General features: G+C 37.5%; 1 protein-coding gene across 2 annotated transcripts in view; it reads right to left on the bottom strand.

The window, feature by feature from the left end:
• Nucleotides 1–14,593, bottom strand: part of MGAT5 (alpha-1,6-mannosylglycoprotein 6-beta-N-acetylglucosaminyltransferase) — a 133,928-nt gene that overhangs the window by 28,690 nt on the left and 90,645 nt on the right. For both annotated transcript variants that reach the window (XM_075757178.1, XM_075757179.1), the window contains 2 exons: nt 14,342–14,475; nt 10,217–10,350 (listed from right to left, as the gene is read on the bottom strand). In XM_075757178.1, coding sequence (XP_075613293.1) covers nt 10,217–10,350; nt 14,342–14,475 — 268 coding nt within the window. The remainder of the gene's footprint in view (nt 1–10,216; nt 10,351–14,341; nt 14,476–14,593) is intronic.

The raw sequence follows: 14,593 nt of genomic DNA, 5'->3' as shown, positions 1-14,593 counted from the left end.
AAAATCAGCATGTTTTAAGCATCTCTGCAAGTGCAAACAAAATATTAAATTAACCATCCATAACCTTGGTTGAGAACATTACTTAAGCATATGACTGATGTTTTCCCTGATTCAGTCTAAAACCACCGATAAAACATTTAGTATCCCAAATAGCATAAATTCTTTCATCCATGATATTTAGAAAAATAATGGACTTTTAAATGGTGTCATTGGGTTTCTACCTCCACAAGATGGGTAACTACTCTAGACTGTGCAATAGAGCCTATATAAATCATTTTTCCTCACAAAGGAAACCTTGTAGATATATAAATATAAGTAAAGGTATCATTATGTAAAAATTTTATTAATTAGTTTTCAAACCACAAGAGTAAAAACATGAAAAAACAATACACACAAGCTGGGGAAAGTCTTTAATCCCACAAAGGGCAACCCTCTTTCTTTTAACCAAATGAAATTTTTAAAGAACAATTGGAACCAAGAGCAGCATCTTTCCTTCATTCCCAGTACATAAACCAATTGTTTTTAATTCTTCCAACAGTCTTTCTGATGGAAAAAAAAACCCCAAACCCAACAAAAAAGCCCAGCCAAATATTCAGAGAGCACGATACACAAAACAGTCACTCCTTTATAACTTTATGCACTTTCAGTCAAAAGTAACTGCTTTTATAATCATCTATAAAGTACCATAAAAATACCATTAGCACCTTATACCTTACACAAATCTCACTAACGTTTGTCTCCTTTTGCATTTAAGTAGTCCTGAGTTCCCACATTCCTTGTAGGAAAGTGTTATTTTGGATCATAAAAGTATATATTGTAATAAGCCACTTCACAAAAGTAATCAGGACACATAATTCAATTCTAAATACTAAAAACATTGAATTAGAAAATGAGACCATAAATATGGCATTTATAAATAGAAAGGCTGCAAGTAAATAAATCAAGAAATGAGATTTGCAAACAAAATATCAACATTCCTTCAACTGTTAATCCACTTCCTGAGATTGCTTGCTAGGGTGCAGATATAAATAATCTTTCATCTTACATGATTTGACAGTAAACTCCACATTTTTACTTCCTCCAAAATGAATTCAAAGATAAAATATCATGGACTGCTGACTAGTAACGCAAAATCAACATTCTCTGCAGATTTTGTATCAGACTGCGCTATTCACCCATGTCTGCTGTCCATATTGCAAATCTATCCTTCAAGCATGACAGATAACCACATGAAAAAATAAAAAGCAAATTATTTTTCCTAAGAATCAAAACGGAAGAGTAATGGTGAGTAACAGTCATACAAACCTTTTTTGAAAGAATTTTTCAGCAGCTAAAATAAACATGCCATTCAGGAAAGTGCTTTTTGTTGCTCACTGACTGCAGAACTGTTATTACTGTTCAGCAATTATTTCCACCTACTTTTAAAAGCATCATCATAAGGTCTTTCTCACCAAAGAAATCAAATGACAACTGTCTGATAAGTCTTTCCTTAAGACAATGTTGACAAGAAGACACAGTCTGAAGGATTGAAATTTTAAGTTTGGTGGGTGAAAAATTTAAGTATAAAAGCTACAAAAATACGTGGTAGAAACACAATGCATTAAGAACTAAACTCTCCTTTTAGTTTTGTTGATGTGGTAGATGGTGGTAACTAACAACTCTGCTTCACCATCAGTTTGTCGGTCTGAGGTTACCACAGTATTTTGCAGTTTTAGACCGTTCAGGTACCCTCGCAGAACACTAGATATTCAGCACTGAATGAAACTGAGCACCACATATGCAGAGATACAGGCCAACTACATTACAGAAAAGCTTGAATCAGAGTCCTAAACTGGCTTATGGGTTGAAAGTTGAAACTGAAAAATGTATGTAAACCAGCCCAAATATGCAGTCTCACTTTCTTAGGTTGAATAAGTCAGAACACAATGATTTTATAAAGCTTGGACAAATATAATGCAGAAAAATAGGTACTGGGAGAGATCTTTTTACTGCATTCAGCTCTGGGCCCCCAACAGGAGGAGGACATGGACCTGTTGAAGTGAGTCCAGAGGAGGGCCACAGAAATGATCAGAGGGCTGGAGCACCTCTGCTATGGAGACAGGCTGAGAGAGTTGGGGTTGTTCAGCCTGGAGAAGAGAAGGCTCCGGGGAGACCTTACAGCAGCCTTGTAGTACCTAAAGGGGCTTACAGGAAAGCTGGAGAGGGACTGTTTACAGGGGCATGGAGTGATAGGACAAGGGGGGGAATGGCTTTAAACTGAGAGTAGATTTAGATTCGATATAAGGAAGAAATTCTTTACTGTGAGGGTGGTGAGGCACTGGAACAGGTTGCCCAGAGAAGTTGTGGAGGCCCCATCCCTGGAAGTGTTCAAGGTCAGTATGGACGGGGCTTCAGGCAACCTGGTCTAGTGGAGGGTGTCCCTGCTCATGGCAGAAGAGTTGGAACTAGATGATCTTTGAGGTCCCTTCCAACCCAAACCATTCTATGATCTTTATGTATGTCCTCAATGCATACTGTTAAGTCTAGAAGTTCTAACATCTGGGTGCTTATTTACCAAAACGTGTACATACAGTGTATGGAAACTGAGATTAAGACACAAACATAAGATTGGAAAAATCTCTCTTTTTGAGAAGCGTCACACTCTCAAAGACTTTTCAAGACATCCTTGAATAATGAAAATCCTGTTCTACTGGAGAAACTAGAAGACAGCACAAATGCTGCAGAATTCCATGTGCAACAATATTAAGATACAGTGGTAAATCACCAAGAGAAGATGATGCCTCTTGGACCTCAAATATGAATCTTTCAAACTCCTAGCCACGGAGTACTTAATGCAGAGTATTGAATTTATAAATGGATCTGAAGAGGATTCAATATTTCATGATGAGCAACTGTGAATTCTACGCTGAACAAGTTATCTGAAACTCAAATAAGTGTTAACTATATAAATATATAAACCAAACAAAATTAAAATAGTAAATTCTTTCTATAGACGGAAATCCACTCTCACCAAATTGGTCATGTACTCTGAAGAAACCAATGAGCACGTAGAAAAGAATGACTCAGTTTGTGTATTGTATTTGATTCTTAAAAACAAACAAACAAACCCCCCTCTCTCCCCCCAAAAAAACCCCAACCAACCAAGCACAAAAGGTCTTTAAAAGTTATTAAAGGAATTAAGTCTCCTTAGGATAAAAGGGAATAACCCTTGTGAATGAGTACTCAAAATTCTAAAAAGAATAGAGAAGTTATAGTGTGCAATCAATACATAATATTCAGAGTAGCAAAACTGAAATTAACTTCAAAATGTTGCAGAAAAACATCACAATACTGAACACTTAAGGTTGTAAAACTTTTGAAAAAGCTCCCTCAGTAACCTAAGGGACTGAGTGACTAGGGAGTAGAATGACAGGTAAATTCAATGTAAATAAAGTAATGCATGTGCCAAAAAACCAGTCCTTTCTTCACATATGAATAATGGACCTGAGCCGACCAGCCTTATTCACGAATGAAGACTTTGCACTATGAAAACACATGATTATGGTCCATGAAAAAAAATCAGTCCACCCACCAACCAAGTAAATGATAGGAATTATTTGGAAAGGTATACAGAAATAAAGAGAAAAATCATTGAACTGTTCTATAAACACACAGTCCTCTCCTCCCTTGAACACTGTTGCAGTTCTGATCTCTTTTGTCAAAAAGAAGCCAAGAATACTGGATGTGGTTCTGAGATGGGTAGGAATGATTCAAGCTACAGAATGGTTTCCATTGCTACATAAACAAACCTGTAATGATTAATTTATGATTCTTCAGCTTGGAAAAGACAACTTGGCAGAATATGAGAGAGGTTTACAAAACCGTAACTGGCATAAAGAACATGGGTAGTGACTGATTACTCATAATGTCCTGCTACAAAGGAAGCCAAACAAAGCCACTAGGAGGCAGGTTTGGAAAAACCCAAAAGTTAATGGTTCCTCCTGCAACCGATCAGAGATTTGAGGGGCTCCAGGACAGAGAACATCGTGGAGGCAAAAAAGTTTGCACAGGTTCATGACCAGACACGTGCTTTGAAGTCACCTCTTGCTGAGATCTCAAAAGCATATCAACAGTCAGTTTATCAATAGACAGATTCAGAAAATACTCTGAGCTGAAAAAAGCTGGAAGGAGAGAGAATATGCAAAAGAAGTATTACATAACTTTACCACGCTTTTGCTCTTCCCTGAAAGTCCATTTATGGCTTCTTTGTTAGGCACCTACCATCTATTTCTGCATAAAATAGACATTAGCGCATATATGTTATTTATTTGCACATACATAATCTTTGCACAAAGAACAAATAAAACATCACAGTACAGACTTAGGTTCTTTGAGATCTGCCAGAAATCTTGTTTATTCACTTCCCTATTGTCATCTTTATTTCATTCTTCATTTCTTGCAGTTCTTCATCCATGAAGTTTTCTCCACTTTTTTCTACAGTGAGGTTTTTGAAAGATATGACAATTTCATTGTCATGTAATGCGCCTAACCTGGAATTTCCTGTCCTTTGAACGGAAATTTCCAGAACTAAAAATGAGACATACTTGTGCACTGCAAGTGCTGAAGCAGAGAAATGCAGCGGTACAGAAGAAAATAGGAAGTGGGACCACAGGAAGAAAAGGCTGTGTTGGTTTTGTGATAATCAAATACTGGTAGATGATTGTGTTAATTGGTATTGAAAGACCTCACTAATTAATTTTGCAGCTGTACAGTTCTGCAAAAAGAGAAGCTGATCACTGACCTGTCTGAAATGCAAATATTCATGGAAAACATTTTTTCTTTCTTTCTTCATAATAAATGAAACTCTAATTTTAATAATAAATGTTGAAGAATAAGCCTTCAAGAGTGTACATACATGTATACTTATTTACTGCACTTAGAGCTGCTCATTTGCTTTCATTTACTTGGGGTTTTGATCCATACTTCTTTCAGAAGCAAATGGTGAATTTCAGACACGTTGCTGAACTACAGCATCTGTCTCATTTCAATATGTTATGTGGCATAAAGCAGGACAGTGCTCCTGGTGCCTGGTGACAGCAACCAGGGTAAGCTTCGATCGATAGGTAAGCCCACAGTGCTGCTGCAAATTTGGACAAAGACAAAATAAGAACACCACAAGACAAGTTTGTGAGGACACTGACCACATGGGAGAGAAGCGGTGAGATGGATCTTTTCTCCCTTCCCTTATGTCTCTTCTAGCTTAAAAAAAATGAAGTGAAATGTTCAGCCAAAGTCTGTTGCTAAATGTGAAGCACAAAAACCAATCAGAAGGAAGGGAAAGGCAACGCTGCCAACAGCAAGACACTGATCTCTGCTCATAACAGAAATATCCCTAGTAGTATAATTATTCTCTCTGACTTCTCCCCACTTTCTTCCTCCCACTTCATGCAACAGGGTATATGACAGGGAATCTACATATGTCACACAGAGCTATAATGGGGAGAAGTGAGTAAGAACAGCCCTGGTTATGTTCTTTCCTATTGAGAACAAGCTAAATGCAACCATTTCCCATCTCCAATTCTTCAAAATTGGTAATGCAGACAGTATACATTTAAGAAGAACGCCCATCTTGTCAAGTGACATTAGTAACAAACTCACACATTATTTTGACTTTAAATATATAAATATTTTTAAGGCAACTGCAATACACTACAATAAAATCTACTAAAGCAATCATCATACAATTGTAGGTTATGCATTGATTGGTATTTTCTGATATAAGCAAAATTCTGACTTCTCTCACAGCACTCCACAAAAAAAGAAATAGCAAATAGTGTAAAATTATTCCTGAGTCTTTTCTTTCTAGCATTAAGGGTAGAAGTATTGGAATAGTATGAGAGGAACTTGCAGAAAGAAGAACAAAGAAAAAAAGACTTAGACTGAAAAAGGAGTAAAGACAACATAAAAGGCTTCAAACATTCCCTTTTAATTGCAATATTCTGTAATTAAAGCCAATTTTGATAATGGAGAGCATTATGGGTTTCACTCACATTTTATTCATTCCTCATTTTTCACTTTGGGAGATAGGACTCTCTTTACTCCTTAGTACTGTCAGAAATCCCAGACAAAACCCCAAACCTTTGATTACAACAAACACATCCAAAACTTGGCAAATGTTGCCCTTGATAGCTTTCCTCTAAGAATATCCTTTAGTAATGTAGTGAAATTCTTTAGAGCCTCCTATTTGTAATCCTCAGCGCACTTAAGACTGATTTAGTTATCAGAGGGAAGTAAGCAAGATGCATCTTACAGTCTCTGCAGCTTACATCCTTCCTGACCTCCAGCAAGATGTCCCTAGACTTCCCCACTGTTACGCAGGATGAATGCCACTGGTCTCAGGCCACAGACTGACATTTTTTTCTGTCTCCAGCAGAGCTGACAGAAGTCATTGCTGTATTCCTCCTGCTATTACTCTTTATATAAATACCAGAGTTGTGGAAAACAGAATACTGTCTGTAAGCAATCCATAATTCTCTTCAGCTACAATAACCCAGTTAGTTTACACAGTTTAGGTGGGTCATCTGAGCTAGCCTCACCAACACTGCCCAGCCATGCAGCAGAGCAGGGAACATGGTGATTTCTAGCAACGATGAAATGACAAGTAATATGGCATCTATTTTTTTTTAACATGCCTTGTCAGATGCAGAAAAGGATCCATGCCCACAACTATAGAAAACCATGATGGCAGTTAGCTATTCTAGTTCCATCCACAGGAAAAAAGGTCCTCTGCGTACCTCAGTTCCATTTCAACCTACCTGGTTTAAAATTAAACAATTTATTTGCAACTAATATTCCCCAAAAGCACTTCAGTCTGGGGACTGGATGTCCTGGTTTCAGCTGAGAGGATTGATTTTTCTTCATAGTAGCTAGTGTGGGGATACGTTTTGGATTTGTGCTGGAGACAGCATTGATAATATAGAGATGTTTTTGTTCTATGGACTTATTGTTGAGCAGTGTTTACACGAGGCCAAGGCCTTTTCTGCTTCTTGCACTGCCCTGCCAGCGGGATGGCTGGGGGTGGACAAGAAGTTGGGAGGAGACACAGACAGGACAGGTGACCCAAACTGACCAAAGGGGTATTCCATACTATATGACGTCATGCTCAGTTTATAAGGAGCTTGGGGGAAGAGAGGGGGGGGGCGGCGGCGTTCGGAGCAATGGCGTTTGTCTTCCCAAGTAACCGTTATGCGTGACAGAGCCCTGCTTTCCTGGGGATGGCTGAACACCTGCCTGCCCATGGGAAGTGGTGAATGAATTCCTTGCTTTGCTTTGCTTGTGCACGCGGCTTTTGCTTTACCTATTAAACTGTCTTTATCTCAACCCACGAGTTTTCTCACTTTAACTCTTCTGATTCTTTTTCCCATCCCGATGGGGGGGAGTGAACGAGCGGCTGCGTGGTACTCAGCTGCCGGCTGGGGTAAAACCACGACACTGGAATGCTTTCCCCTTCATACTGTGCTTCTCTAACGACTGATCAGACCCAGCAGTGACACATATTCTGTGGAGATTACACTTTTTGTTAATTGGCCATGTTCAATATAAAGAAAAGTAGCAGGATAAATAGATTAGTTGGGTTCAGTACAAGCCATGGTGGCAGATGAAAAGAGCATTGAACAGAGAAAATGAAGACGACACAAAATAAGCAAATTACACAGACACAAGATTAGTTCAGGCTTCCTATTGATCATAAGAATTGGATTTTATCACTCCAGATAACACATCCCACATTGTCACCAATTCAAAACCTATCTGCAGTGATTACCCTTTATGTACCAGTGCATATGGGCATGGCTGCAGTCACAGTCAGCAAGTTACAGTTTTAATGTGCTTGATGTAACAAGCATACAGTAAGCATTTTAATATGGTGAGGTATTAATTCATACATCTTGGAAGAAACAAGACAGGCAATACTTACTGAAATGGAGCAGTGACTTGAAAAGCAGCAGTTATTAAAAAAAAAAAAAAAAAGAAAAAAGAAAAGATACAAGGGTTTTGGCTGAGAAGTCATCTAAACACAAGTTCCTAATGTTGAAAAGGGGATATGTGTAATAGTGCATATAGTATTGCATTTTGACTTGGTGCTGGTACGGCTCACGTGCCCTTTGCTAATATTCACAGTTCAAAAGGCATGTGAAAAATCTTGAAATCTTTTTGTTCAGAGAAAACAGACACCTGAGAACACTTAAGGATTAGAAAGCACAAAGCTCTCAGTGGTTTTTCAGGAGATGACTATGGGTTAACTTTGACCTCACCCTATATATTTCTACAGGGAAATAGAACAGAAACATCATCAGTCCAGTAGACAAAGTCTATAACTGCTACTAAGACTGGAAACTGCATTATTTCTTGTACAGGTTTCTAAATGGTAAAGTCTTAACGGAGAAAGCAACTACCTGAAGGTTTTACCATAGGAAATAGTGGGGTTTCCATCGTGTGCTATTTAAAAATCAAGATTGGATGTTCTTTTCCAAAAAGCCATGGTTTTGTCTTAATCAGCCCATCAATATCCTGTGTGTCATACAGAATCTCAGCCTAGGCAATCACAAATCTCCACTCTGGGCATATAAGCTATTAATACATATTTCTGAAATCATGCAGACTGAATAAACCAAGAAAGATATATATGTCAGTGAAAAAAACCCAACACCCTGGTGACTAAGCAACTATCTTGTTACTTAAATCCAACTAGTATTCAACAGGTTGTTCTGCTGATATGCACTACAAATCAGGTCAGAAAGTATAGATGATTACTATATGCAACTGTTCCTGAGAGTCTGATAAGGAGATCAGGAACTAAAAGTGTGAGACCCGCAGCTAGAAGAGACTTGAATGAAAGGATCCTAGCTCTGCTCCAGCATTCTGCAGACAGAAGAGACTGCACATGGGGTTACACTAAGTCATTCTATACCAGGAGCCAAATAGAATAACTGTCATAGTATTTACTATGATGCAAAGCAAAATTTCCTTTTAAGACATAGATTACATGGCTTAGTGCAATAAGCTCAGATATAAACCTAAGAGATCACAATCGAAAATGCACAGCTAATATACATATTTTTCTCAGCACAGAAGCCTAGAAGCATTCAGCTCTATCTTTCTGCTACCATAAACACTGGCAAGATTCTCCCATTTCTCTTAAGTTTTTGTCTCACTGATGGACCATTTACTTGTAGCTGTAATTTTTCAATAATTTATTCCGTATAATGATAATTATCAGACTAAATGTTGCTTCCGTGTTCGGAAAACTGTGCAAGACCAATATTCTCATGCCAGTGAAGAGAAAAGGAAAGAAAATGTGAGACGCAGGTGCTCTCACACTGTCTTATCGTTTGGTCCTATGTATGGCACAGCACATACTGATTAGTTCCTCTTTCAGTTGACAAGAGGTTTAAAATAAGGTCTTTTTAGGCCAGAGAGAAGGCATACAGAGTATATGGGCACACAGAGCTAGAGGTAACTTGGAAGAAATCCAGCTATTAGTAAGTAATCACTTTTCTTTGAAAACTGCATGAGAGAGACTCTGCCAGGTGTGGCAGCCTGGAAGGAGCTTCAGAAAAGGACAGTGGACAAAAAGCAGAGACCACTGTGAGCTTAACAGGACAATATATTTTAACTTGGTGAAAATATGACCAAACCTCAGTGGTGTTACTCTGCAGCTCTTGTCTGCACATGGGAGACAATACAGTAATATTTAATAAACAGAACTCTGATATTATTACGGTAAGATGAAATGAGATTGAACATTTCTAGGGTCTTTAGTGAAACAAGATTTCCAGTTCAAAATGCAGAATATTTTTGGTTGTAGATATAAGAAAATAAATAATTGAAAGACACATTTGCTTATGACTGATTAAAGTTCACAAAGCCTCTGACACCTTCAATTTTCCATTACTTCTAACAGCTTCTGCATTTTCCAAAATTATTGTGATATCAAAACTATAAAAACTTTTTAGTCTATCAGAAAGGTATGCATAAATAGCAAAGGATCCACATCAATCTAGACAGAAGCTTCCTCATCAGAAAGACTTCAAAATGTTCAATTTAATTATTTAAATATGTTTATTTTCAGAAAAAGAACTTAATATATCTAGAGAGAAGGGATACTTTCTACATTTAGAGTTATGCTTTATATTGATCAAAATAAATTTGCTCAAGTGTATGAGTATAGAAAACTCACCTTCCAGAAGTTATCTACTTTGCCATAAACGAGAGATTGATTCTGTCTTTTGATGTCATTAATGTGTTTAATGTCACTGGAATTCAGATGCTGCTCTACCACAAATCCAAGGAAGCTGTTATCCGGAGTGTGAGCTGTAAGAAGCAGAGCACATTCAAAACCTTTTGAAGTAACAGTTAATGTTACAAAAGCGTGAATATTGTCAGAAAAGTCGGTATAAGGAACATACTATTCAACAGATCACTTCCTTCACATTCATACTGAGATACATTTCCTTGCTTTATTATCAAGAATAGTTCTTATTAATTTTAAGTCATGCTGCACATGTCTACTGAAGTAAGCAGGTTTTTTCTGGCTTGTTTCTGGCAATAAAAATTCTGTAGCTGGACTGAGGCAAATGAAAATTAATTTTTTGTGTGCTGAGCTTTATTTTACTATTAAAGATAAGAGAACCAGAAGAAATCCAGCTTGACAGAGATGCAATACCAACAATTTCAAAAAACCCTGGATTTATGCTTGTTGACAAAGCTATGTGTTGCTCAATGTCATAAATAAACTTTAGTAAATGTGTTGGGTTCACCTCCTATATCGGAAGAGCTAACACCAACCATCCAACTCATCGCATATTATGCATCCACACTAATTACTAGCCTACAAAGTCACACTATGCCAATCAGAATACAAATTTCACTGCCTAATTCACTCAGATATATCTATCATAAAATATTGAAAGGTGACAACTGAAGCTAGAAAAATTATTGTGTTCATTCACTGTCCAAACAAATAAAGTGCATGCAAAGAATTTAGTTTTCTATATTATTTTTAGCCTCTATTGGTCTTTTTCCAGCAGTGACATCCAGCAATATTAGCCACTGTTCTCCTCCTATAAAGACACAGACCTATAGGCTCATTAAAACTAAGGGGGATTTTGTTCTGGGTTTTGTTGTTTGCTTTGTTTTGTGGGTTTTTTTGTTGGTTTGGTTGGGGTTTTTTGCATAGACAGGGTGTTTAATTCCAGGAATGGACTCCAACATTCAAGACTCCAGGTAAAAATCCATCCCTACTATAGAAAAATTACTTCAACATGTGAGATTTTTGCATCTATCTGAAAAGTGTCATAGGCTCACAAGTTTACATTGAAATAGGCTGCAATAAACACTAGGATCACCTCCCTTTTAAATTTTGGCAGACAAGTTGACAAATTCTTACTAAGCACACTTTGCAAAGTTAAAAAGCAAAACAAAACCAATCCCCAAAGACAACACCCCAAGCACTTATAGTACATGCAATGCTAAACCTATGAGTTCTAAAAAAAAAAAAAAAAAAAAAAAAAATTTCTATTGCAATTATGACTTTTTGCTTTTTAATTGCTGAAAATCAGCCAACTGGATAATGCAGTAGAACAGAGAAACCATACACAGTGTACACTTCCCTCTGCCATTACATTTAGTCTTTCAAATGACAATTACTCTTTTTCACGAAAAATGCCTCAGCAACAGCTAGGCACTCACTTGGACCCAAGGACTTTTTAGAATTTAGCATAGCAAATGGCACGTTGCAAATATGCCTGAGAAGGGGCATTTTTCCATCCTTTCATATTTTTGGATGAGAGACTGCGTTCAAAGGAGAGGCAAGGCAGTACACACTCAAAAGAAAAATAAACCTTTGTTAAAGTTAGCACTTAGAACTGGTGGAATTCAGTGCCTCAAACAGCACTGACAGGAAGCACTGAGATGGACTTTTAAGCAAGATCATGCAGTTTTAAAAGCACCAGTGCTGTTATTTTGCATAAAAGAATTTAAATAAAAAACAAAAAGCGAAAAAAACCCCCTTATGCTTCTGGAAAGCTCAGAGAACAGTCAAGCATTTAGTAATGTGCTACAAGTTTGAATATGGCTTGCTCGTTGCTCACTAATAATTTTCTGCCCTTATAATCAGAGTTCTCAAAATATAATAGAGTCTGGGGGTCTTGGGAAGCTATCCAGGGTTCCAATCTGTCATAAACTCTTTACTGATGCATAACATGCACTTTTAACCACAACCCCATAAAGATGGTGCTATCTCTGCAGCAGAAAACAAAAAACAAAAGTAAACTTTAAATATTGCAAAACACACTGACTCTTCTGCACCTAGTACAAAAAGAAGCAAAATCCTTGAATAATCTGTAGCACTGGAATCATTCATGCTTCAGAATGAATTTGCTTGCAATTTATTTACCACTCTTCCTGCAAAGGAAAACCCACACTCATTTCCAGTATTAAAAATTGGAAATGGTTATTTATTGAAATTCCAATAGTCATACTCTTCCGCAAATTCAGTATGAAGTTATTTGCTCCGAACAAGAGACTGCAACAGTAGTCTATACTGCCACAACAGAGATCATCTCTACAGAGAAGATTTACTTTCTCCTGCATTTCATGGAGTAGGATTGAGGAGTGCAGACACACAGCACACAGCTGTACCACAAGTATTCATGAAACTATTTTCCTCAAGTGCATCATCACCCTTGGTGCTATCTTGAACAGGACCTCACGCACAAATTTTCCAAGAGCTGGACTACTTAAATACAGCATGATGAAGCTTTCAGCTCCTTTTCCATTTAGGACATAAACCAATAAATATTAGCAAACCAGGCGGATATGGAACAAGATCTGCTTACTAAGACACAAACTGTGCAACCACTTCCAAGTTACATTTCCCCACCGCGCATTTTGTTACTCGCTTCGAAACAACTGTGAATGCAGTCTTTTATCTTTTGAACAACCTTCACTTATATTTCTCTGGAAAAACTTGCACAGCAAATGTTGACAGACAAAATATGCCTCTCTCAAGAATTTTACAGGGCAACTGAAATCAAAAGCATGTCAACCAGACAGCAGCATGTATAATTCTGCTATGAAAAGCAGAAAAGTTTGAAAGACTTGACTATGAAGTCTGATGAGAAAGAACAGCGCATGCCCTGGCCTTAGTCTCAGATGGGGACCACCACCAAACTTTCGAGGTCAGGCTGGTCACTACCAAGTGTTTCTCACAGACTTGGACTGAGAAGTTGCTGCATACAACAGCATGCACTTTCCTCTTTCCTAAGCCTCACTTACCCTCAAACGCGCTGGCAGTAGTGAATCTTTCTGCACCTTTCAGAGATAACAAACTCAAACTACTACTACAATGCAAGAGAAAGATATTTTGATTCTAGAACCTTTTGCCATACAGTCAAAGATGAGGGCTAGAGCAGGCCACTGAAATAATTTAATCTGACTCAATTTATAGAGGTTTTTTTTGTGTGTGTATTTGTTTATTTTTCAGGGTTTTTTTTAAGCTATTTAACAACGCTTCAAGTATCTAGAGCAGTGCTGAAGTCTACTACTTGTTTTTCAATAGCTTTGTACACTGCTGGCAAATAAATGTGAATCAGTTCACCTCAGGATGAATGCTCACAAAATGAAAACAAGCTAGGTGAAAATTTTGAGAAATCCACAAAAAAGCAGAGACAAAACCATTACTTTTGCTGAGTGTTAGTTTATTAACCTTGAACACAAAGAAACAGCAAAGAAATTGTGCAGCTCAATTGTTGTGGGGAAAAAAGCAGAAATACAGCAACATAGTCGCAAACTTCAGTTTAACATGATGAAATGCAAGAGTGTGGTTTATAACAATGCAATCTAGCAAGTTCCTCAAAATCCTATCACTGCATAGCAGGATTTCAGACAGCAAAACTAACAAAAACAAACTGACTGACACTTGAAGGAAAGGCCAATCAGCTCTTTCCACAGGTACCCTGAGAATAAAGTTCCCTACCATTATTTATATCAAGTTAATACTGTTATTTTCTGCTTGCTGGATGAAAGCATGATAGAGCTTTTGCAAAGTCTACAGACGCTTATTGACACAATTCTCCCTGTTTAGCAGCTGCATTTTGTTAAACCATGAACTTGTCTTTCATAGAATCATAGAATAGTTTAGGTTGGAAAAGACCTTTAAGATCAGTGAGTCCAACCGTTAACCTAGCACTGCCAAGTCCACCACTAACCCATGACTCAGTACAAAAATTCTACAACTCCAAAGCAAATCCTCCAAGCCAAACTCTACAAGCTCCAACTTATTTAGAATCACAGGGATACTTACGGAACATTGTATAAAACTGCTGTGGATTAAGGTTCCACTTTCCCCATGGTGTCTTGTGGCCTTTAGACTGGGCATAATGGGCATGGTTAAACTCTGGTTCAGTTCCAAAGGAATCCAGAACTCTTAGCATACACCTAAAAGAAAAAGAATAAAAATTACTGTAGGTACACATACATATGTATATATAAGCATGTGTGTATATATACGCAGTTATGATTATTAAGAAGATGTGTTTTGGTTTTGTTTGCAACG

This window comes from Balearica regulorum, chromosome 6 (genome assembly GCF_011004875.1).
Source record: "Balearica regulorum gibbericeps isolate bBalReg1 chromosome 6, bBalReg1.pri, whole genome shotgun sequence".
Classification (NCBI taxonomy): domain Eukaryota; kingdom Metazoa; phylum Chordata; class Aves; order Gruiformes; family Gruidae; genus Balearica; species Balearica regulorum.
This window is presented reverse-complemented; position numbering and strand designations above follow the sequence as displayed.